The 26928-nt window shown below is 38.9% G+C and overlaps 1 protein-coding gene across 11 annotated transcripts in view; it reads right to left on the bottom strand.

Moving 5' to 3' along the window:
* The window catches only part of Adgrl2 (adhesion G protein-coupled receptor L2), a 228560-nt gene that overhangs the window by 25047 nt on the left and 176585 nt on the right, over nt 1-26928 (bottom strand). For 8 of the 11 annotated variants that reach the window (XM_023699056.1, XM_004639303.3, XM_023699057.1 and 5 more), the window contains exons 5-12: nt 23894-24694; nt 17718-18011; nt 17093-17196; nt 16036-16221; nt 15218-15256; nt 12154-12337; nt 1385-1510; nt 933-1138 (exon numbers count right to left, since the gene is read on the bottom strand). In XM_023699056.1, the coding sequence (XP_023554824.1) occupies nt 933-1138; nt 1385-1510; nt 12154-12337; nt 15218-15256; nt 16036-16221; nt 17093-17196; nt 17718-18011; nt 23894-24694 (1940 nt within the window). The remainder of the gene's footprint in view (nt 1-932; nt 1139-1384; nt 1511-12153; nt 12338-15217; nt 15257-16035; nt 16222-17092; nt 17197-17717; nt 18012-23893; nt 24695-26928) is intronic. The other 3 variants (XM_023699064.1, XM_004639304.3, XM_023699063.1) reach the window with 1 other exon arrangement.

Consider the following 26928-nt stretch of genomic DNA (forward strand, 5'->3'; position numbering starts at 1 on the left):
GACTATAAAGTTTTTCATCAGCAAAATTGTGGACTATGTTCTATAAGGCAGATATCCAGCTTAAAAGGGGCTTTATAGTCCGAAACACTCTAAAGTGTACTCTAAATTACCAAAGACCCATTTTACACAATTACAACTTCCATCTTATGATTTCACATACTGATGCTACATTAGAATCCTTGTCCTTTCCTTTCTGACAATAATTAGCACCACACATTTAATCTGGTGAAATTCTGTAAGGGCCGGGCATCTTAAAAATTCATTTGGTTAGTTTGAAGTGACAAACCAATGGTTTAGTAACCATCTGAAGCCTTGCAATTGATAGCTCAGGTTGCCTAAAAGCAAATCAGCTGAAGCAGCCGGGACACGAGGACCACGGCTGTACAGACTTACTTCAGCAATTCATTTGGCTATTGTGGGCACTTAATCATTTTACATTTAATAGCCAGTCTTCCAAAATAGTGTACTGAATGTGCATCTTACCTAGAGTCACATCTCCTCAATCATGCACTGTACTTTTAAAACACAGTACAGTTGTGCCAAAAATGATCGGTTGAGATTAAAAAAAAAAAAAATTGCAGCTTACAAAGAGTTAATACAATGATATCCTGCTGCTAAGGTAAGAGTTAATTTTCATCTGAAAACAAATTAGAGTCATTTACATTTTGCTGTTGATTACTGAATTAGCTTTCATTAAGAATACACTTAAGTTCTAATAATCACTGAACCAGGCTCATTTAATTTTATGTTCACAGACTTAAATAAACTTGTGCCTGTGACCTAGCCCAACATTTAAAATTCAAATGGAAAGGTCCTTCCTCCCTCCTGTCCTCCTACTCTCCCTCCGTCTGTAGCCCCGGCCTGTCAGCTTAGTTTCCCTTCCTCTTTGGTTTTATAACCTTCTACCACTTCATTAGCATACATTAACTCACATCAATGTGTGGCAGGGTAAAAAGGACGGGGTCAGTCAGGTACACTCTGCTGGACTCCTTATTGATGGAAACGGAAATGACGTGGGAGTTCACCGCGATGGTGCTATTGCGACCCATGAGGTCAGCGCCTAGTTTCACAGTTGCGTTCTCGGTACTGAGGAACTGTCCCAGACTCCGGTAAATGATGAACACCAACTTTGCAAGCCCTAAGAAGGTAAAAGTAGTCAGCTGACTGGCAGGTAAAAACATACTAACTAATAAAACAAGCCATAACAAAAGAAGAACGAAACAGAAAACTCCTATGGCATCTTTATTTAGGTTAAGTTGATGGGGAAGCACTGAGGCATGCTTAGAGAGCTCTAGAAGGTAACCCTTTTGTTTGTTCAGGGTAACATAATTAGCCATTTGGAGTCAGCGTCCCCCACAGTCCCCCTGGCAGGCTGTCCTCTTACCGTTCCTGCTGTTCTGTTTGACAGTGTTCGCAGAGAGCTGGATTGAGCTGCCTGCTCCCTTGATGCCCAGCGGAAATTTAAAGTCTTGGATCTGCCCTTCCGTACTGAGAACAGCAACTTCCAGAACTGAAGGAGGCAAAGGACAACGGGGAAGGGGCGTCGTCAGGACCACGAAGTCACCAACGGTAATGGTGAGGGACTAGTGTGCTTTCTTCCTGGTTATAAAGCTATTACTGTTAGATTGCAATAGACTTAGGAACAAGAAGCTAAATTACTCCCCATGTGTTAAATCATGATTTCTCTAATCACTTGCAGAATTTTCTTCATGTTTTTATATCTCTTGTCATGAATGAATCGAAGCTTTCAGCCTATGAGTATGAAAAGTGTATGAATTCATAGTATAGGATGTTACTTAACTCATACAATTAAACAAAAATATTTCAAAATGACATTTTTGGGGCTCCTTATGTTAAGTAACTTTTCAATGACCATTACTTGAGAGGTAACAGCAAGTATGAAGTATAAATTTGAATGCCTTATCATAAATGTACATTTATTTCTAGGTCTGATTTGGGTATTAAAAAAAATCACCTAAGTTTCAAAGACTAAGTTAATTTATTTCTAAAATTAGGCCAACAAAGTGTACCTTCTCTGCTGTCATTATGTAAAAACTTGTCACGAGTCCTCACCAGGAATCCCAGTAACCATCACACTGTACACGCTAACGAGGCAAAACAGGGTCATTGACACAAATCTAACCAGTTGCTGTTTTTTAAATAAAGTTTTATTAGAATGCAGCTATGTTTACATATTGCTTGCTTTAGTTCTGCAAAGCCAGGTGAGGATGCTCAAGAGATCGTGTGGTTTGCAAACCCAAAGTGAAAGCTACCTATGCTTTCAGAAAACATTCGCCACCCACTGTAGTCTAGTCCAAGCTTCCAAAATTCAAAACAAGTTGAAACATTGAGAAAACACATCAGGAAAACAAGTCAACACATAAAACTGAGAAATTCATTTTATCTACAATGTTGTTTAACTATGTTTCTAAAATACAGTTTATAATAAGTGCTACCAACATAAATGCCTGCTGCTTAGGGCTCATTGTAAAACAAAACAAAAATCACAGCACTTTATATTTGCAATACTTTTAAAAAGAAACAATACTTTTAAAAAGAAAAGTATTGGGCCGGCCAAATAGCTCAGTGGATTAAAGCACCTGCTTAGGCAGATGCAGGGGCCAGGAGTTTAACCCCTGGGCCTGCCGCTGGCCCGGCCTCTGGGGCATGCTGAGAAGGCGACTGAGACTGGGTGTGGTGGTGTGTGCCTGTATTCCCAGCACTTAAGAGGATGTAAACAGGAGGATCACTACAAGTCCAATCTATGTAGTAAGACCCTCTACACCCTGTCCTAAATTTTAAAAAAAGAAAATAAAATATTATTCCTATAAAAGGTAACTCCTTATATTAGTAACTACAAAACGTCATTTTACTGAGCAAATGAGAGGACTTGTAAGAAAAAATTCTTAAATTTGAGTTAAAACAAGTAGTGCATATCACAGTAATTCAAAAATACAGCTAATAATACAGCCAATTCAAAAATATTTTAAAAATACAGCCAGTTTTCTCTGAATTTCACCCTAATATCTGCATCATCATGGAACTATTTCTATACCTGCACACACATCTACGCTTGTTTGGGTACCTGCAAAAACACAGATAGTAGAAGCCTCCCCCTTTTTTTAAATGAAGATGGGTTCATACCACAGGAAGGTTTAAACTACTGGATATTATTCTTTCTAAACCTACAAACTCATTTTTTTAAAAAAAATTGAATGGGTTTCACTGTAAATATGGAATCACTGACATTCAGGAACTTTTATAATTAAACCATGACCAAACCACTAAACGAAAACTTAATGAGGAGACCTGTGTCATTTCTAGAGTTTTTTTTTTTTTTTTTTTTTTTTAATGCACTTGGTACAGAGTCTTACTACGCAGCTCAGACTCATAGTAATCCTCCTGTTTTTGGCCTCCCCAGCACTAGGATTACAGGCCGGTCTTGGTGGCCAGCTAAGTGCGTCTGGGGGCAGGGCCGGCAGCATGTGGTGCCAGGGATCAAATCCCGGTCCCTACATTTGCCTAAGCAGGAGCTTTAGTCCACTGAGCTATCTTGCTCGCCCCAACTTCCACAGTTTTACCAGCTGCAGGACCCAGTGGAGCTGCTTATGTTATTAACTCATGTTTGGAAAGATGAAGCACCTCTAGGGGGCTAACTTGTTTTCTTCTACCAGAGTCCACATGAGTGGGCAGAAGATGAAAGAAGTGAGGGGGCAAGAACATGCTCCTCATGTGCACCTGTCCCTTCCTCACACGGAAGGCAGGTACAATCCTTAATTATTAAGACAAATGACAGAAGAAAAAAATCCTTTCATTTTCATGAAACATTCAAACCCTTCATGCACGTGAACAAGTCAGACATGGGAGCACAAACCAGGTGTCCTAACGCTGAGGCAGAAAGATTACTGGGCATGAGCCTCTGATACCAGCCCAGGCAAGTGGCAACAGGCTCAGGCTCATAAATAAATAAACAAGCAAACAAATAAACAAATAAATATGTTTCTCAAATGGGATAGAAAATCTAGAGATGGAAAGAAGTTCGAGGAAAGAGGAAGACAAAAGAGAGTAGAAGAAGTAAAAAGAATTAAGATTTGTTTTGTACACGTACCAACTCTCCAGGATTAATGGAATAAGTATTGCAAGCATGTGCTAATAGAATTTTCAAAAACAAAACAAAAAACCCTGACTTAAGTATCTTCCAAAAGAAAAACTACCCCACTAATGCATGTAACAAGAGATATTATTCAAGAAGTCTTACTTGCTAGAATTTTAAAATCATACACATTGAGGAAAACTAATGTGTCTCAATTTTCCAAGGGACAAGATCATTACTACAAATCTTAGTTGCTATTTTTGAGCCATATGAAAACGCAATGATCTACTCTACACTAATAAATCTGGATCAATGGTTTTACCTTTTGTGGAAAAAAGAGATTTTCCTAGAAAAATAAATCTGGCTAAAAAAATTTTAAAATGACAATAATTTCTAACCATGAAAGAAAGTCCACTTGTAGTTAAATATATCCTGATTTTTAAACTGTATCTTATATTCTCTGTTTCAGAAAATAAGACTGTGTCAACCCATGTCCAGGCTGGCTTTAAACTCATGATCCTCCTGCCACAGCCTCTCTCAAGTGCTGGGATTGCAGGTATGTGCCACCACCCATGGCTAAAAATCTTTAATAAAACTGGCATAGATGGGCTGGGGAGATAGCTCAGAGGCATAAGCGCAAGATCCTGAGTTCGATCCCTGGTAGTAAAATGAAATAAAGTAAGATAAAATAAAAATTGACATACATAAGAATGATCAGAACATACAATATTCACTGAATCACTCCCCTAAATGTGAAACTGGGAAGAGAAGAGAGTGGGGGTAGGGTGGCCTGTGAGTTACATACACATCCCAAACTGCAAAATAAAGGCCCACTGATCTGTACAAATAAACATATATTAACAAGAAATAGGAAAACTAAAACACACACTTTAACATCATGAACAAATCGTTTAACTCAAGTGCACAGAAGTGAACACATTAGAAAACAGTATTGCAATTCATCAACTGAGAAAACTGAAATTAAGAGACACATTTCCAATAAATGTCAGTGCTCATTCCATGTTTTTTAAAAAAATCTTTACAAAATAGTAAAAATAAAAGGATAATCTCTGGATTAAAGATTCTGTTATCAGATAAGTAATCTCTACAAAATCTATAGGACACAATGCTGAGATAGTGAATTTAAAGTTAAAATGATAGATATCCACAGATTTATTGCACTAGAGGATTGCTTAAAAAAAAAAAAAAAAGTAATTCAAGAAAACAAAGTATCAAGACAGTAAGAAATAAACTGACTTGCAGTGACCATCACTAACTTCATGGTAACCACAGACTATATAAAACATCGCAGTTAGTTACAAGGCTGCCACTACTGCAAAAGCATGTCCTGCTATATGTAACAAGGACCAAACAGAATATATAATTCAAAAATATTATTCATAACAAAATGAAAAGTACAAGTTATCTAGGCAAAAATTTAGTTTTTGAAAAAGTTCAAAGCTTTAAAGATAAAAATATGTAATTTTTAGAACAAGTTGAGAATTATGTAATGACCTTGTTTGGAAGAACGCAGATCAATCTGGCACTTCTTTCAAAAATTAATTTACAAAGGGAATTTAATTCTAATTAAAAAATTCCAAAAAGAATTTTGTATGTGTAAAATGACAAATGAATTTTAACATTTTTATGAAAGAGACCAAAAGTTAGCCAAGCCAACCCAAGGACCAAGTAGAGATGCTACCATCATTGGAACCACAACAACGACAAAATGGCAAAGAACAGTCACTCCTGACAAGTGGGCACATGGATAGGAACCTGATAAATGACACAGACACTCACCAAGGAAAAGAACGGATTATACACTAATAAGAATACAGAAAATACTGGTTACTTCTACAGAAAAAAATCAAGTTAACTGCCTCCTCATATCCTAATCAAAAACAAAATCTAAGTGAATTAACAACAAAAGTAAGAAAGGCAAAACTTTATCTTTAATAAATTGCAAAATCCTTACAAACTCAAAGTAGGGACAACTTTCTCAAGCAGGAAGCCAAAAGGAAAAAAAAAATCTTACAAGATAGACAAAACACTAACCCTACAATGATAGACTGATAATCTTAATTTTATTAGAAAAATTTAAAAAGAAAAGGCATAAACAGATTCATTACATATTCATTATAATCCTCAAAGAACTAGTGTCCAGAGTAGGAGGAAGTACAAAGAAATAAATAAACTAGAAAAAGGTTGTGGGCAACAAATTCACCAGAGAGAAAACTAAGACAGGCAAATAAAGGCATCCAAAAAAGAATCAAAGGCATTAAGTAATCAGGGGAACTGCAAATTAAAACAGTAATGGGATCAATTCAAACTCATTAGATTAACGATACATCAATAATAAAGTGTTAGCAAAGACAGCGATCTTATTACGGTTATTACCAGTGAAAACGTAAACTGGTAAAACAAGGTTAAAGCACAATTTGGATTTAGTTAGTAAATAGATGACAGGCATGCTTTACTGCTCAAAAATTCTATTTCAGTATGCGTGTATATGTGCGCTTAGAGAGACACATACACAGAGGAGCGCACACAGAAACTTTCTCTGCACTCTTCTTTATATCAGAAAATAAATGGCAACCAGGAAATGGCTACTAGCAGATGCTTAAGTAATCGGTATTCTTGGGTCAAACGAGTAAAGTCAAATTGCAGTATGCGTAAGAGTGAAAAATATAATGGCAAGGAATAATAAAACATACTTATAGTGCAACATCTTTAATGTTACAAATACGTATTTGTGAATTTACTCATCTGCCAAGCAAAATGTTTAAAAGCTTTTAAAGACCTTATAAATGTTTAAAAAAAAAAAAAAGATTAAAGATGATGGTGAAGCCTTTCTCGATGAGGTCATATCCAGTGGACTTCAACATCACCTGTGATCAATTTTCCTAAAGTGTTTGAAGTGATTATGGTAAAAGACCACGATGCAGCTTCGGTAGCGGACTGGTGCACAGAGCTTCATGCCAGTGTCAGTTCTGCTGACATAGTATGTGCCTCGCTCAGTGGGTTTCCCGAAGTGAATATCCTTCATCACAGGCGAGCCACCCAGGGCCTATACAAGGGCCAAAGCTGGAGACAGAATTTGTTTTCCTATGTATTTAGTACTGTGTCTGCAGGGTCTCACTACACAGATCAGACTCCTAGTGATCCTCCTGTTTTCAGCCTCCCAAATGCTAGGATTACAGGCGCGCGCCACCACGTCCAGTCTCAGTCACCATCTCAGCACACAGAGATAGAATTTTCATATAATTCTCCATTGTTCTATTTTTTCCAGTTTACCAAAATACTGGCTGCAGTGAGATCAAAGGAAAAGAACAATACGTAAGAGCCCCTGAGAACAACTGTGCACTCTGCTCGGAGACTTGTAATCTGCTAGGTGGATGCGGTTCTGCCTGTTTGGATCCCAGGGTAAAAATGATGAGGAGATGGCAGGAGAGGAAGCCAAAGCCTGGCCTCTGGGCTATGCAGCTTGAAGAAAGCAAGAAGGACCAACTGTTTTATAAAGAGTTTCTGTTGCTACAATATTCCTAGACCAAAAGTGACAGGAATAGCACGTTAGCTACTAAGGCCATTTAGAAAATAAATGAAAAGAGTTTTATAATGAACTGCTCGGGCTGCTAGCATGTAAATCACCTAATTAATCTTCAGGTCACAAGGAAAGACAACCAAACTTTAAAGGCCTCACATATGATGCAAGGTGATGCAACAGCATTCTTGGGGGAAAACTTCAACGGTGTCTGCCCAAGCTTCTAGCTAACAGTACACCAAACATAGTTACACACTGCACTGCAGCGGAAGACAGTCAAACACAGAATGTGGGAAATTCTGCAGGACACTTTATCTCTGATTTCTTCTAAAAAATTGAACAAGGTTTTAAAAAAACTGCTTCAGGCTTTTAATTAAAAGAAACTCAATGTATCAAATGCGTACACACATGCGTTTGATATCCGGCTTTGTTTGTATCCAGGTTCAAACAAAGAAAGTAAAAGTTTAAAAAAAAAATATGCATGTGTGCTTATAATTTTGATATCTTTTAACATACATTTTTGTTAATTTTTCTGCATAATGATATTGTGGGTTTTTGTTTAAGCTTTCCTTGCACCCCACTCTCGATACTGTGGGCTTTTTGATGGGTACTGTACATACAGCTTTCTAGAATAATGATGATAATGGGATTTGCTGTATGGTAATTACAATGGTGAGAAGGATAAATGGAACAGTAGTAGCTACATGTTGAAACTGGATAATCTTTAAATAACAGAAAATTCTGCTTTTCCCAATAAGAAAATAAAATTTACATATTGAGGGATCATATCCCAAATGCATATTATCTGACAAAAACTGACACTAAGAATATATGAAGGACACTTCTTTCTCATTAAAAGACATGAGCAGCAAATAACCACATGGAGTTTTTTTTTAAATTTCATTTATTTATTTATTTATTTAAGTGTGTGTGTGTGTGTGTGTGTGTGTGGCCAGCTCAGCCCACCAGGAGGCGGGGCTGGCTGGCATGTGGTGCTGGGGGATTGAACCGCGGTCCCTGTGCTTTGCTAAGCCCGTTCTAAGTAGGCGCTTTAGACCACTGAGCCATCTCACCAGCCCCTACACATGGAGTTTTGAGGAAAGGGTACTTAGCTATCCAAATAAACCTGCAATAAAATGGCACCGTAAAACGGTAAACTGGCTAAAAATAAAAATAAAAAACTGCCACATTGGTGAGGCTACAGCGAGCACATGGAGCAAGAGGCGCTCTCACCCAGCTGCTGGAGGCCATCAGGGAACTTAGCAGCCGAGCAGTGGAAGGCAGCAAGGGGTGAGGAAGCCACCCTGCGCGCGCGCGCACCCCGCAGCACGCCCAGCGAGGGGCACCGCGCTCCTGCTGTTCCCTCCGCAAGCCCAAGTCTCAATGACACCACTCTGCACGAGGAAACAAGACCAAAAAGAGCCGTTCAGAGGGCCTCAGAGGCACTCGCCTGCACCCCACACTCCGGGAGGCCGAGGCAAGAGGACCGCAAGTTCACACCCGGCCTGGGCCACTAGGTGACTCAGTGAGACCCTGTCCAAAAATTAAAAATGCAAGCTGGATGCAGCTCAGCGTGAAGAGCCTGGATTCATCCGCCACTACTATGAAAATAAACAATAGTCCACTCAGGGGAAGGTCTAGGAAAAGCTAATGGCAATGACAGCAAACAGATGTTTGCTGAAGTGGACAACGAGACTCACTTCTGAGTAACAAAACGTTGACCGTGCTGATAACTACAGCGATGAGAATGTTCAAGACTCATCAAACTGCAGACATCATCCAAGCTACACCTGACGGCGTGCAAGCTGCCCCTCAAAGTTAACTGTAAAATCTCACAGTCAGACACAATTACTCGACTTTTATGGGGTCATGTATTAGAAGGTGAATTGCACTACGAAGTTAAACTAAGGATATATGGAAAAATCACTTAGGAGGAAAACCAAATTGTTTTAACAATTTAAGATATTGTAGTCATGCCGCAAACTTAGATTGGGGCATCAACAGAGTGGAAATATAAAGGAATAGGCTATTTTAGTGCTCTCAGCCTAAAAAGACAATAATACAAGTCCTAAGAAACAAGTGAATGGTTCCTTCCTTCACATGAAATCTGTTACAATATGGAAAATAACTGTCACATACTGATAGTTCTTGGGTGTTCAACATGCAGAATAAGTTTCAGGTGTTGTCATATACACTTGCGTAAAATGGGCCCTACAGTTTAGAAGAATCCACAGCAGGTTGTTTTCCATTTGGTACAGGATCTCACTATGCAGCTCGGACTCGAAGTAATCCTGTCTCAGCCTCTCCAGCACTGAGATTATAGGCAATGGCCAGGGATTGAACCCAGTGTGCTTGCCAGGCAGGCACTTAAGGTCCTGAGCCATCTCCCCAGTCCCAGGTTGTTTTTTAAATTAAATAATAAAGAAAATTGATGCGAAGAACAATCCTTTAAATCTCTGAAAAACTAACAATTGGAAAAATATATTCTTGGACTTAATTCTCTTTAAAGTATATCTTAAATTATGATAAAAGTATCTGGGACATTTAAAAAATGGGTGAATATAAATATATACATATATAAGGCTGACCAGCATATAGAACATTGACAGGGTTCATTGATTTTCTTGTATTCTGATAAGAGCAAACGAAGAAAACTGTGTTTAGCTTGCTGTTGCTACTTTTTAGTAACTTTAGCAAATAATATGATGTCATAATAGACTAAGTCACAAAAACAAATTCTCCATAATTCAGTTTTTTTTTCATTCTTTTCTTTTTTTGTATTTAGTACAGGGTCTACAGAGTCTCACTACATAGACTGGACGTTAGTGATCCTTCCTGCTTTTCAGCCTCCTAAGTGCTGGGATTACAGTAGCTGATTGAGCCACCTCACCCAGTCTCAATCACCCTCTCTGGGTTCCCTGGGGGTGGGGCCAGCACAGCAGTTCTGGGGGTTGAACCCCCAGCCTAAGGAGGCGCTTTAATCCACCAACCTACCTGGCCGGCCTTCCATAACTCAGTTTCTAAGATGACCAAATCCAAACCCCTCTACCCTAGAACAGGTCTCCGGAAATACTTAAACTGTTCCATGCATATCTTAGGAATTTTATTAGATTAATAATTAAATCAACCTCAAAAATAAAGAGGGGTGTTTTGATCACATTGTTTTACTACTAAACCTCTTCTGAAAACTTCTTTTCCTTGTGACAAGGTGCCTCTGGTTGTGGTAGACCAAATTATTTTGACTTCATTTACTTTGAGCTACTAAGGGAGCTATCAACACCACACCTCAGGAAAAAGTATGAACATTTCTTGTGAAAAGTTCACTTATTTAAAAGAAACCATAAATCCAGGTAGTGTAAAATGATTTCGATCCAATTTTGACACACCATAATTTCCCTTCGTTTGTGTAAGTTCATATGACACCTGCAAACACAGTTAGGCGAGTGACGTAGCTTCTAGACAAAAAGGCTTCGCTCAGCATCTCCTGTCCCCGGCCTTACGAGCAGCCTGTGTCCCCCTCACGAGTGCGCGTGCGTGTGCACCGGAAAGCGTGCTTAGGAAACTTTTTACTTTACGAGGAGATACGGCACACGCCATCAGGGTTCCTCCACCCCTGTGAGTAGCAATCCTAAATTGGCCACGCCTAAATTAATAAAATGTACTTCTGGAAAGTATCTTCAACAGTGAGTTACTATCATTCAGGGGCAGCCTTGAACTTCTGAATTAGGCTTCAAAACAACTGAAGTATTCCTTTCCAACGTACAAAACGTGAGCAGCAAGCCTGCGTTAGGAGTGACGTAGCCACCAATCACGCTTCTACCCGAGGGCAGTTTTGTTTGGTACAAACATTTTGCTCAATTCCTGTGCGCTAACCCATTTGAGTGGGACAGCACATGCCATAAGTCATTTCAATTCATTAGAGACACATGAAACAGAAAACCTTGGCCCTGCTTTCATACAAGCACTTTTCCTCACTTACAGAATCCATATTTTGGCCATTAAATGCTCTTCCACTTCTTTTGTGATTTTTTTCAATTGGAAAAAAGTACCCATAAAACCAATTTTTTAGGTATATAGTAAATTTTGGTTGCACGTTAATTTTATTAAGTATGAGCAAATTTTTTTTTCTCCTAACAGACAAAAATACATTGACCAGGCCGGGGATAGAGCTCAGCAGTCTAAGTGCTTTCCTGGCAAGTGCAAGGACCCAGGTTTGATCCCTAGTACCACATGCCGTGCCACCGTGTTGGCCACTGAAACAGGGTGTGGTGGTGCATGCCTGTAATCCCAATGCTGAGGTGGCTGAGACAGGAGGATCACTACGAGTCTGAGCTGCGCAGTGAGACCCTGTACCAAATACATTAAAAAAAAAAATTAAAATTAAATAAAAAATAGAATAATAAACTAACCAAAGAGAAGTTCAGCACTAGGAGACAACAGACTCAAAAAAAAAAAAAAGTCATTTTCTCAAACATCTATGTTCTAAGTTAAAATTAAACTTGATCACTGATTGACTTACCAATATTTTCTGTGGGCATCGAGACCCTTGTGGGTTCCAAGAGATTGTCCGCGAGGACAAAAGCGCCTTCTTCCAAGGTGTCGAGTAACATCGTTGCTGTATGTGCTTGCTCAGAAGAATTCATATGTCTCCAGGACTCCAAAGCCTCAGGCCTCAGAAGGTTGTCCACGGTGTCGACAATTGCCTGCATCCATCAGAAAATGGTCATGAAAGCTGACTGCTTTTACGAGTATGGTGATTTTCAATCACTGACTGGTGTCGACTGTAAAATTTATCTGTCATTATGATCTACTCTAACGTCAAGAACGGAAAAATACTTGGCCAACCTGCACAGACCTGGTCACTTCATACTAAGGACAAGTGGGCTGTGACTTGGGTACTGTATGAGTAGAAAGGTGGCCTGTTTCTATTTACCTATTCAGGGGCCAGGGATAGAGCTCAGTGGCAAAAATGCCGGCCTGGCAAAGCTTGAGGTCCTGAGTTCAATTCCTGGTGTTGGGGGGGATAAAATCTGTTTACCTAATCAGACCTCAGCAGTTGGAAGAAAAATACAACAAATATCAGTAGCTCTCAATCTGAGGTATGACTTTTTCATTTAGGGTTACAACTACTAAGGTAATAATGTTTAAAGTCAAGAGCTGAATCTTCTAAATAGAAAACTCTGATGTCTCTAAAGCAGACTAACACTTATTCCTGAAACTTGAATCATGTTGCCTTTTGGAACCTAAATTAGAATAGTAACTAAAAGTGTATCTGATGGACATTAACTTATTCATTATTATTTGATAAATAAAGAGATAGCTTCAAAGTTATTTGCTAACATTTTCACCCTTCCAGTTCCCTGTCCAGGGGGAAAAATATACTGTAATTTATAAAAAAAAAAGTCTACTCTCAGAGAAATTAAGAAAAATATTTAATGTCTGCACTGGTAATTTAAGGAAAATAGAAGCTTTTAAAGTCATCAAAAACATCCAAACTGCAAACATTCATGTAAGTATGAGATCAACTTATTATCCTGCAAAAATAAATAAAAGAATAATGCAGTCAGCTTTGCAGCAGGATCATCTTGAGTCTTGCTGTGCTTATGCCCTGAGTAGAACCCAGGCAGCTGAAATGACTACACTTATTTACACTTCACTTACCTAGTCATAACCTATATTATTAAGTTCCCAAAATGAACTGTTGACCTATTGGTGATCACTTAGGAAAAAGAACATTATATATATATTGCTAGTTTAGGGTAGGATATTGAAATGGGCAGGAAAAATCTGTTTGAGGCCTCTGTCAGAGTAAGATTAATTGGCTCAATCCATCTTAATATCCTCGTTCTGTCTGCCTTGTAAGCCTCACGACCCCTCTGGCAGGTGGAAGACGCTTTCAAGCGGCGCTCTTCTCTGCCTCTAGTGGGAGACGATTAGTCACCATGTTCCCGCGGCCACTGCTGCAGCCACCAACCAGAGTGGAATGGAAATGGGTCTGCCGAGGCTCCATTCGCGTGTCACCGAGCAAGGCAGAGTGCAGCCTCGCATCTCAGTTACAAATGAATCCTCTGTCACAAGGAAGGCACTCGCTTCACTCGTACAGGGTAAGGCAGCTTCTGAGGTGCGACTGAGGGAGTTTTCTTAGTCTTATCTGAACAGAAAGGCTTATCTGAGACATTCTGAAAATGACACTGGTCAGAAATTAAGGTCATACCCAAATTTACTATGTATACACGTAGCTCCCTGATGGCATGCTTCAGTATTTAAAAAATCTTATTTATTATCATTTGTACTTTTCTAGTGGGATCCAAATGATCGCTAGCCTAATCATATCCCTGAAGCAGTCTTTTCTTGCTAAGGGAAAAAAACAAAACAAACAAACAAAAAACTATGATTTTCCTACTGAAATGTATGTCAGGGACAACGTACCAATTATTTTACTTTACACATTAACTAATAGCTTAAAGGTGATCTGAACATTTGTGTAAGAAAAATTCTATAGATTGCAGCAATTATTTCTCAGCCCCACGAAACAGGCTAAAAAGGGACAACTTGAAAGTAGACTTTGTCCCCTCCAAAAGTAGGTACATCCTTACAAAAGGTCTCAGGTCTGACAGTATCTTTTATTACTGAGATGCCATTCTTTTTATTCCTTCCTACACTCTGCCAAACAAAATTAATGCCGTTATGGTTTCTGAGTAACCCCTGTGTTTGAAACTATAAAAATTCTTTGTTGGCATGGCATACAGAACAATTCTTGAAGCTCTGGTTTATCACAATAATGGTACCCAGGAGAGTAAGATTAGGACACTGCTAACCCTGAGACGAAACTTGTAAAATTCACAGATCCAAATGAAATGCAATTTGGTATTAATATTCTGAGCTAGCATCCAGAATTAGCGCAGCGTAATTCTACTGTTAGCCTCAGCGTACTTCCCGTTAGTTGGATATACGTACCAAGAAGAAAAAAAAACTGAAGAGGAAAAAGATTCTGAACCTAACAGCGACTCTCTGCTCTTATTAGCCAGTTAAAGCCCTTACGCAACGTATGCTGATCGTTCACCGTCACATTTGATTTCATTTTTGGTAACCCATCCCACATCAACCTGCTGCTAGAAGAGAATCATCAAATTTTCAGGACAGAGCCTACTTCACTGAAGAGTATGCCACAGAGATAAGAAAGCAGTGACTTTTTCATGCACATACATTATGACTACACAGTCTTTGATAGGATAAACTGCCAAGAGTATATCATAGCTGTTTGACTCGAGCTGTTTTTATTAAGTCCAGGGACGACGGGAGAAAACGTCTGAGACTGTATGATTGCTTTCCAATTCAGAGGATAGTTTGTTAAAATTCTTGATATTTTTGGATGAATGGAAAAACAGCAAAAATCATTAAAATCAATTAAATGCTCATTCTGAAGAGTCATATACCTGTGAAAAGCCAACACTGGCACAGCTGATATGGGGCATATTATATAATTATCAAAGACTGAAACACACTGGGCCATGCAGCAAGATGATAAAGCGTGGCAGGTAGCTGAAGAGGGAGAAAGCAGGGTGACAGCACAGGAGAGATACCTTAAGGTAAGCCCTGCATGTCTTCTCTCGTTTTTGGAGCTTTTAAGTAAAAGAAAAGAAAACCAGAGGTTAGATTATACCTGTTGAAAATGAGGAAGGGAGAAATCCTCAAAAAATAAGCTGGCGTTCCAGAGTTCAGTCCATTATTTACAGGCGTCCTCTGGATGTCGGTGGCTCTACACTAACTGTCCGGGTTATTTACTTACACGTTGTAGCTGTGTTTTATGAGATGTACATTAAGCCAAAGCATGTTGGCCAAGGGGAAAAAAGGAAAAAGGGATCAAATACAAACTGCAGTTCTTTTTTTTAAAAAGCTCATTTTTTTTTGGTCAACCTTGGGAAACCATATTAGCCACAGTTTTGGCATCCAAATGAATGTAATATAAACAGTATTATTTCCTATCACATTTTAGTCACAGCAGGAAAAATTAATAGCAATGATACAAATTCTCCTTGCAGGGAAACCTGAGCCGCACATGTGTCGCAGCTTTCCTGCAGCCGTACCAGCTGCAGCACAGTATCAGCTGCGTGACACAGACTTCTGCAGGTGCCACGAGCGCATGCTAAGACCAGAGTGCTGACCACAGTCAGGGATGCGGCTGGCCAGCAGCTGGGGTCCCCTAGGGAATCAGTATTCTTTACATCGGTTCATAAAGACACTGTTGCTCTCTAAACCACAGCTCTTCTTTTGGGAAAGGAAGCAAGTTTTGGTTTTAAAAGTATGTCCAGGGGGCCAGGGCTTTGGCAGTTGATTGCTGCAATCGTGGGGAGCTGCCGTTCAAAATATCTCGTGTAAAACAGGGAAGCGTTTCCCCTACCTTGTTATAACTCCTTCCGGCGGAATCCTTCTCGCTGGGCTTCAGTTCCTGCAGCTGCGCGTCCAGGATGTCCACCAGCTGCTCCATGAGCCTCACCGAAGAACTCACGTCGCCCGCGAACACCGGCCCCTTGGTGTGTTTAGCCAATTCGTTGGCGAGACTGGCAGCATTTTCTCCACTTCTGATCTGAAATGACAACGTGCGTTATCTTAGTAAGATTTCCTGTTCTGCTTGTGGCTTCTAGGTCCCCTTGAGCACTTCTGTTGTGGTGAAAAAGAGAAATTTTTGCAACGATGCTAAAATCTGCAACTAATTGAGACAGTAACTTTTTCTTCATCTCAGAAGATTAAAGCATTTTAGATGCTCAGCACACAAAAGAAATTCCTAACCAGACACTTAAAAGAATCACAAGGCAAATTAAACCCCCCCCCCCAAAAAAAAACCCCACTTTCTCAAAAATTCTCAGGCAGTTCCCGCATTTCACTATACACATTTAAAATTATTATTTAAAACTCTTGTTTATGCCCATGATCTAGAACTTAAATCAGAAGTGAATCGGTGTGAAACAGAGGGTTATTATCTAGTCTTTTTCCTTCAGGGGTGGATAGCGAAGAATATGAAAGCGCACTGCATTGTACTTCAATATTCAAGTTCCTGATGCCTTTTAAAGGCATCATTCTACTCCTGGCATCATACTCACGTACGATATAAACATCTGCTTGCATTCTGTGAATCTGGTTACAAACTTAATGATACTTGATTTATAAGGCCAATGCACTATGTGTCTTATGAACATCAAAAGAAGCAGGGCAAACTAAATATGAATGAAATTAAACAAGTATGTATTCATTAAAAAGCTTAACATAGAAAACAGAAAAGCCTGAAACATATGTAGCTTTCAATAAATAGTGAACAGATAAAACCATGCCTATGTTTTTTCTTTTACATTGAACAAAGAGCAATGAACCTCGTTTTAATATACAAAATGAAATTATTTATGCTAGACATCAAAGCCCTACATCACCAATGTGTATCATATTAAAGTGATCCAACCAACCTTCTGAGCCAGCTGATTTACCCAGTGTGAGGTACAGTTGCTAAGATCGGGGCCCTTAGGGTTCCATGTTCCAGTGGAAACCATGCAGAGATACGAGGCAGTCCCTGCAACAGATGTAGAAAACAGCAGCGAAATTGAAACCATTTTTCTGCATGCATTCGGGAAATCGGCTAGGATGATCCTAGACTGTGTGTTAAATTTTAAATAAACACTAATGGAAGTAGTTGACAATAACTGACAAAAAAAGGAGAGGAAAACGCCGATTGTAAGCAGTGATTATAAAGTAAGTACAGAAATATCAGACATTTACAGCAAACAAGCAAGAAGCCCGTGCTTTTCTTGGGACTCGGCCAAGGCAAGGCCAGGAATGAGGAGGCAGCTGGAAGGCCCCTCTGAGCCCTTGCACAAAATCTTTGACTTGACCTAGCCCTTTAAGAGGGAGGGCTAAGACAGTACCTGACTTTTATACTTTACCAATCCTTTAAGTTGCATTCAGATGCTATATTACCAAAGTAACAAAACTAGCTGCTATAAATTCTCTTTCTTCCTATAAAATTCCTTGAAGGTAACTCAGAGCCTACTTACTAAATTTATAAATGTACGCATATTATTTTAACGGAAATACCTCTTGTTCCCTTGGGACAGGGCCGTTCAACCATCATTCCCCTTTGTGTCTGAGGCCACTTTATCCCCCTCGCTTCTAATGCTTCGCAGAATCTCTCTGGCAGGGGAAAAATATTTGTTACAGGAGGAATTTTGGTTGTAGAAACTGCTGGAGGTGGTTTTGTCCCTTTGCTTCCTTCCTGGGATCCAGCTACAGTGGTGCTCGAGCGGCCTTTCTGTGAAGTAGTGCTTGCGGTTGGCACTGTGGTTTTGAACAGCTCAGCTGAAGAAGTTATTGTCACAGCTGTGGTAGGCACTATGGAAAAAAGATGAGTGCATTAATCTCAGACACAGGTACCCTCACAGGCATGCACATGTGAACGTGCACCTGCGCAGACACACAACACGCTGCCCGCCACAATGTCCCCCACAACAAACAGAATTTCTGACACGGCCAGGAGGGAAGGAGAACAATTCTCTTCATTATTTCCCATTTATTCACTGTACTGCCTAAAAGATGGTAGTTTGAATTTGCTGTAACTTCTGCAGCATGATTCTGTCCTTGTTTCTCATTGAAATATTTGATAGTGCAGTTGAAATATAATCTCACGGCGTGTAATAGGAAATAAAGGGTAGCTTAATGCAGGAAAATTCCTATGGAAACTTATACTCTATAAACAAATCCAAATTGTTGACAAAGGCTGACAGCTATATATAATTGGGACAATAAAAAAGATTTAAAGTCACCCATTCTACATCTTTCAGGAAAATAAATACAGGGACATCTTTCCACTCAGCAGCCACTGTTGCTTGACAGAGTTTGGAGCATGCCTGATTAGACCAAACAGAAGATCAACCTGGCATGCCTGTTCTGCGTTAGTAAGGAAACGTCCCAGGCTTGGTCATCATCCCCTTTGGAAAAGTAGATAGGAAGAAGCTGCTAGTTCTGGTCAAAAAGTGATAGCAAATTTCTTAGCAAGACACACAGTGCAATCAAATCACGCTTCACTGGAACACATATTTTACTGACCCTTAACCGAGAACATAAAGGAACTCTGGATACATATTTCAAATTTTTTGAAGGTTATTTTTATCTTGCAATATTAGTTTCAAACAGTTCCATTAACTAGGTTAGACATAATGCTTTCTTCATTATCATACAACTAAGCAACAATAAAAGAATCTGTCAAATCTGTTAGCAATTACACTGAAGTTTTGTCAATATTCATAGAACGACTCTTAAAACTTTACATGATAGTTTAATTGTGATTCTAAGTACAGCGAAATAAAAAGAGATTTAAAAAATCTTATAAAAACATTACATTATTTAGTCTGTACACAAGAAACAAGGTGTAATGTTCAAACTTATTAGAAAATAAGTTCACATTATCACCAGTATCTTTAATATTGTAAACTCTGGTTCACAAGTGTTTGTCTTATACTTCAGATTAAAAGCATGCGAAGTTTATAAAAAAAAATAGTATCTATTGCTAGGTCTTTTGTACTGACAAAATTATCCTTAGAAATACATACTACCCATATTCTATTTCCTTTTCTCCTTCTCAACAGAAGCTTCTTAAGAACATGTTGTATTTCAAAGGCTTAATTTATTGACCATATGAGAGATGCTTAGGAACCTCGGTCAAACATCATGCCGGCCCGGCTGCTGCTGCTACAGAAAGTGATCCAAGCCTGTCTATCTTTTCCTGCAGAACACTTGCCTGACATCCTGTTCAACCTCTGTAGTTTTCTTTTGATTACAATGCCGCTACGCTTTCACCGCTTTCTCAATTAACATTTGTCAAAAGCATCACGATCTTCTGCCGAAGCGTCAAATGAGGCCTGCTGAATCACGTCTTGTCGGGAAATGAAGGGTGAGAGCACAGGGGACAGGAGGAGGAGGAGCGAGCGGCGCGGAGGGGCACCGCCCCGTGTGGCCCTCAGCACCTCACACGTTGAATCACTGAAATACGTACTCACACTACAATGAGCGATCTGCTCGCGGGCATCGTTAAAGACTGATAATGACCGAGTGAAGCTAAATGATGAAATGATTCCCACTAAATGCATGAAAGCTCATGCAACATTCTAGTCACATTTCCTTTTTTTTTTTTGCTCATGAGTTTTCCTCTCTGTACCTTCTCATTCTCAGAAGACTTGAGAATGGAATCGACACTCTTCTGAATCCTTTAGCAGGACAAGCTAGAATCTGAGATTTTGCAAAACTTAAATTCAGCAGGAAGTCAAGGCAAGCAGTTTTTGTTGTTCTTTGTGCACTGAAGCAAGAAATGAAGGTCTTTCTAAAAATTATTATGCTTCCTACAGGCAGATGGAAGGGCCTAAAAGGCACCTGGCAGCGGCGAAAGCCCGCACTCCTCTGGCATCTACCTGCCAGCCGCTGCACCGTGCGCCATCACGGCTACCAGGCCGCTTCGTGGGTCCTCCCAAGACCCCAGAAGCTAGGCAGAGAATCACCCCCCTTCCATGGCTGTGGAAACTGAGCCACGGAGAATGTGAGTGATCTGCTGTTCAAGGCTGCTTCTCCACACTCTTTATTTAATGTTTGGATGTTCCATTTCTAAGCAAAAGATCCTGACAGACTTCCAAGTTCAGATCCTACAAAGCCACTTGCCCATATTCTGAATATTTAGCCAACACTGCATTGTATAAATCTCTAAAAAAGGTTTTTGGAAGATTATATAAAACTAGATCAATAAATAATGAAAAGTTTAACAACGACTTAATGGCAAAGGTGCAAAACTCAAGAATATTTTATATGGGGGCTGGGGAAACAGCTCAGTTGAATAAGTGCTTGCCTGGCAAGCGCAAGGGCGTGAGTTCAATCCCCAGCTCTGGGGGGAGGGTGGGGAGAGAAAAGAATATTTTATGGAAAGTAGCAGAAAACATGACCGCTCACAACAGAACTGTAATTTAAAGATGATCCCTTTTATACTAATTGCAGTAACGAACTGCTATTTACTGGGATTAGGCATCAGACATTCAGATGAGCTGCTAGCATTCTGTCTACTATTTACCATTTGAGTGTGAGTTCAGTGATCTCAACAGAATTGCAACAGACAGGCACTGAAGAGGATTTCAACAGGTACCCAGAATGGTTCAGCGGTACTATGCTAAGGTGCTCTTTACTACCCCGTTCCTCCCGCAGTAAGGAATTTGAGGACTTTATTTATAAAAGGTAATAGACCATTGCTCACTGGATGAAGTGAGGCTGTAGCCTGACGAACAACACTGAGCATTCACTAACCTTACTCTCACTCAACGCGCGCAAACATCATTCCTTAAGAGAGCATCCATCATCAGTGAAAAGGGTATCAGTGAAAAGTCTTTGCTACGTACTTCTTGTATACACAAAGCTGGCTCTTTGGTTAATCTTTTTCCCTTGTATTATCAAAGTACCTTACCTTACACTCAAGCTCAGACATATTTAGTACAGATACCATATTTGGTTGTTAACGTTGTGGATAGCAAATCTGTAGGCAGATTAAGTGAAAACACACCAGTGCAGACTAACACATGCAACAGAATTAAAACAGGCCAGAGAAAGACTTCTTTCCTCAAACAAGCTAGAGAGAGGTAGGTGAGAAAGAAAAATTAGTTTAGAAGAATGGAACAAATACACTACTCAGGCATGACATAATAAAGCTAGAAATTCAGAGAAAAAAAAAGATCACAGTATAGAAATAATGTTTGTGCTGCTAGAAACGGAAATGCTTGAATTTATAAACAGGAGAAAGCATCAGGAAAGCTAATCTGCAAGGTAAGTTTCTGTAGTGAAGAATGAGAGGAGGGGCAATTCATACCCTATGTACACTGTGGCCACACATGCAGCAGGTAATTTGCTAGGAAGAGATCCCAAACAGAGTGACAGGACCGATTCGAAGGCTCTGCCGGGAGCCTATCGGGTTCACAGACTTTAGGTCTGAATTTTAGCCAAATAAGTCAGTCTGCTCTGTTTCTTGGACCTTGCCTCTGGAAAGCTGACAGAAGTGTATTGGCCTGACTTGCATCTACTGGCCAGAATCCCTCTGCAAAGCCCCAACTGTAGGCGTGTAGATAGCGTATGTCTCGAAAGAAAGATACTGGTGCTTCTGAAAGCATAGAAAGATAAATTAGAGGGAGGAACAGAATAAGAATATGGGTCAAACAGCACCAAGGGAAATTAGGTCAGAAGAAACCTCGCATTACTTAGGGCTTGGTAAAGGGTCAACATGAATTTGCATGTTCTGGGAATGCTTATAAAAATCTTTATTTTAGACCTGAAAACACCAATGTAGGAGTATACACTTGCTGTATATATGAGGAAGATATATTAATTTTCAAAGGTGAAAGTTGCTGTTCCACAGAGCTCCTAAATTACCAAAGACTTTCATCTGAATTGCATCAAAATATTTACTGGAATATATACCACATGTAGAGAATGACGTTACATTTAATAATGACTTCGTGGATAGTAGGGGGCTTAATGACTTTCTATTGAATTGAATCTGAACTTTATTCACGATCCTTCATGTGTTGGCTGATTACGAAGTTGCTCCTTTTTAAAGCATTTTCCTTCTCTTTATTCCTAATGAGCAGGAAAGATTTCCTGCCACGCAAGACAAAATGCCGCAGTTGTAAGGGTAATGCAGGTTAAAAATGGTTAACACAAGATCAATAAAATTTTAGCTAACGGCTTGAAGTCTGTGAAATTTGACTTTGGAGAAACATACAGAAGAAAGGAGGAGCAACGCAGCAGCTACGGGGAAAATAGGAGAGACGAGACTTCCCACGTAGCTGGCGTCAGGGGAAAGAAGATCCTGTATGTATAAATTTTAAAATAAATGATTCTCAGATACGATCAGTAAAGATTTTATGCTCTAAAAGAAGATTCGAATATTAAAAAGTTAACAAGGGATTATTACTGCTATAGTTTTAAGAAAACTCTAGGTATACACAATTTTGGGAAAAAAATAGGTCCATGTCAACATTGCTTACTGTTCAAACAAAACTCGCATGGTTTTGTATTCTATACAGGGTCAAGTTAGAAATCCAATTAGAAAAGGTATAATTTATCCTTCTGAGGTCCTGATCATATGACAATATTTAGAATTAACACCATAAATGAAAATAGAACTGGGTATATATTTGGAGATATGAGTATATTTAAGTGCATATACCTTGTTTTCATAGCAGAAAGGCCAGCTGTTGCACTCTTTTGTAAAGGTTGACTTATTCCCCAAATTTCCAACTTCTAAAATTTTGAACTTCACAATTTGAAATTTCCAATTAACTCAGTACACTGAAATACTAATTCCTATTTTAAACCCACAAACAGGATTATTCCAATAGAAAAGACTTAATTACTACCAGCTCTATACTCAAACATTAATAGGCTATTCTTGTATCGTAAGTATGAAGTAATTTTACTTTTAATAATTTAACTTTCCTCACAAACTATTTCTCACAGAATTGAACTCATTTGATAACCATAGTCAAAATATGTCCAAAAATTTAGCATTAGTTTATAAAGCAATGGTCTGGAAAAATACCTGAAGAGAACACAAATCAAAAGTGCTCACACATCTGTCATCATAAATCATCACCAGGACTCTCTTAATATTCAATCAGTATGTGACAGTTAAAATCACAGAAACACTGACTTCAAACTGTCATGATTTTAACAGGAAATGAAGATACAATTTTACATGACCAACCAGAAGTAATCTGGGAGATTTCCTCTCCTTTCCAGAGAACAGATGCCAGAACTTGAAAATATTTATACCTACCATTGTACATCAAAACTCGCCATTCTCTTGGGACTTCCTAACACACACATTTCTTTTAACCACTGGCGCCAAGAAGTTAAAAGGTCTGCACATAGATTGTAATCAATTCAGAAGTCAGGTAGGGGAAAAAGGCTAACAGGTTTATAGATGCTATTATATTTTTAGCAATAAAAAACTAGACTGAATAATGATGCTATAATTTCTTGAAGCTAATGTTTTAATGAAGAAATTCAGAAAGAAAAAGCTCAATAAAACACTGTAAGGCTAAAATATTCTCCCTTATGTCTTGTGCATTAGCTGTGAGACACAAAGAAAGAAAAAATTAAAAAAAAAAACCCGAAATATACTGAGAAGTCCTATACAAGTAAGCTGTTGACATGTAACATAAGCTTTACCAAGTAAATAATCTCACCTTGGGCAGGATCAGGTGGACCAAACTCCAGAGAATATCGTAAAATAAAATTATTGTTCCACACGTAGAGCTGGTTATCTCTTGGATTGTAATCCACCGCAGCAATGTACTGGTACTGGTTGGGGAAGGGAACATCTACGTACTCTCCCCGGTTTAATCGGGTGTTGTAAATGTAATCAATTGCATTCTTGCCTGTTTCACTTTCATTGTCTTGGTAAACTGACCTGACCACATAGAGGACTCCACAGATCATAAAAGCATTTGAGGCGGCACGTTTGTCATACACAGTCTCCCACGTTGCTTCAAACCGGAGTGTGTACGGGTTCAGCTGGCTGATGACTATCATCCCATTGTTCTGTTCAGTGGCATAAATGACCCACAGGCCGTTTTCATCGACTGCTAGGTCGATATCAGTCTTCCCTCCCCATCTGTAGGGTGAGGTGTCGTGGTAGTTGGCATAGTTAATTATGGCCTCGCCACTCTTAATTCTAGTCCTCAAGTCAAACTTCACTATATTCCTTGTTCTTTCTTTGTTAAAGAAGACAGCACCGTCGTAGACCACAAATCCAGTACCATCTACGCGGTTTGGAAGTTTGTATGTCGTTGTTTGGCGACTGTTTTGGAAGTCTTCTATAGAGGCATACTCTATTAAAGTATCAGTGCGGTAGGGAGTCCAGGGCATGAAATAAATCTTATCTGCTGCCTGAAGAGGGTCCTTGCACCAAGCACCTGCCTTTTGTTCAGCTTCATATATACATGGCGAGTCCACAATCGCTTTCAAGGTCCCAGGGCACACAAAAACTAATAGTCACAGAGAAAAGACAAGAATGAAGTCAAGTCAAAAACGTACATGGGCAAGCATGATTTTTATTGATCACAAATCAAAAAAAGGAAAATTTATTTTATTAGCACTCGATGAGGCCAAACTTGCTAATTAACAGAAGTACTACCCGTCTTCCCTGAAGCTGCCTTAACCATGTGGCACCCCCCCAAAGTGGCCAGGGATTATTTCCACAATTAAAACCTAAGTTCAAGGTCATTTATAATTAAGCTGGAGAATTTAAAAAATTTCGATATTTTTAATCATACAATTTGATGACAGATGCTTTAAAACTTTCAGAACTTATGGATTACGGTGTATAAATATTTTACTTTATTCCAATATTTATATGCTCCAGCCCCTCAAGCCCACCTATGAGCTCCCGAAAGTAAAACCAAACAGAAAATCCCCAAGCGAAGGCTTACTTAGAACCTTTACAAGTAAAAGCTACGTTGATTTAAAGAACACAAAAAATTGAAAAAAATGCAATTAGGAGCAGAGAAAAGGAAATACAAAGAAAGCAGAGATGGACGACCAGGAGCCCCTGTCACCATGGCATGCTATGGGGTGGGTTCTGGAAGCCAGGCAGGATGACACTTTAATAATAAGAAAATATCCGAGGGTGTCAGAACAAGAGATCAAAGGGGAAGAAAGGAACAGAGAAAGGGTGGCTCCCCCTCGCCGACTTCACAATTTTTACCCCATCACCAGATCTAGAGTCATATAATTTCATTGTAAACAGTCGAGTTCTTTAGGAGGTGCATTTATGAGATCCTGCTGATTATTTTAATACAGGAGAGTTGTGGGGAAAGGGGAGGGAGGAGGTTAACATCCATAAGGCACATAACAAGGAGCTGGGGTTCAGACTGTATACATTATTTACCTTTTTGCTCCACTTCTATTTTAAGCATCAGAAGAAAAATAAAAAAAGGTGCAAGGGAAAAAGAAAAAAGATTAAAAATAAATTGACTATTAGTCTAAGATTGAATTCGTAATAGATGCTAAATATAGGAAGAATATGTAGCTGTACTACTTTGGATAAAGAGAAAAACACACAGGAAAAACCTAGCAGGAAAAAGATTCTAAAGTTACATAAAAGAACGTGGATCAATCATTTTAGTAGATTAAGGAGGCAATACAAATATGTTGGCATGTTGCTTCACTTAGTGAACCTGAATAAATAATGAAACTCTTCACTAATGCATGCGATCCATACTCTTGCCTTTCCAGAGTCACTCAGCAATTCTTAGCAAGTTTTCCTTTCTGTATGTATGCTACAGACGTAAATGCATGCACAGGTGTCCTGTCCCCATTTATCTTATGCAAACTCTTTATCAAATTGACTAAAAATTACAAAAGCATAACAACAGGAAAACACATTTATAAAAGTAACTCAATTTCCGAGTTGAGGTTGAGTTCAAGAATATAATTATATTTCTTCCAGGATATGGATGTATGTATGACAAAATATAGAAATCTGTATCTCAGAATATGTTTCAATTATTTGCATATTTTTTTCTATGTATAGAAAGTACATCTTCAACATTAAAACGAATGCCTCCTTTTCAGGAATATATAAATCTCCTTCAGCCCCACTAGGGATTTTGAAGGATAAGATAAGCCAATGCCTTTCCTGTCCACTAAGAATTGGTAAATGTATTTACTTAGATCTACATATAATTTTATCACATAATTTAATTTTCTATGTAATATATATCAAACTTATAGTATTAAGTCTATAAAAAAAGTAAGCAAAATACATACAAGGGAAAAGCAAGCACAGTAGGCAAGGAGAAAAAGGAAGAAAGAATTATGGTTAGCTTATTATGACATTTTCTACGATCATAAATTGACACAGAAAGCAAGCCAGCATGCAACGACAATCATACCAAGCATTCAAAGCAAATACCTTGACTCCACTGACCCCATAAAAGGTAAATGCTTTCATAAAACAAACCTGATTAGTACAGTTATATGAAGTAAAAAGAAAAAAAAAAAACCCTATAGGTTTAAAAAATGCATTATGCAATTAAGCAAGGTGCTATGGAAGATCTTTGTTGGGAAATAGTACTCTGATAACCAGAAGTCATAAAATAGTATTTTAGGTATTTAATGTACACTTTGAAGTATGTTGCCTGAATTTCATCAAATGGACTAGATGGATGCCTGTGTGTTTCCCTCTAAAATGCACCAGCTCTAAAATGTTTCCCTCTAC

This window comes from Octodon degus, unplaced genomic scaffold (genome assembly GCF_000260255.1).
Source record: "Octodon degus isolate 3935 unplaced genomic scaffold, OctDeg1.0 scaffold00109, whole genome shotgun sequence".
In the NCBI taxonomy this organism is placed as follows: domain Eukaryota; kingdom Metazoa; phylum Chordata; class Mammalia; order Rodentia; family Octodontidae; genus Octodon; species Octodon degus.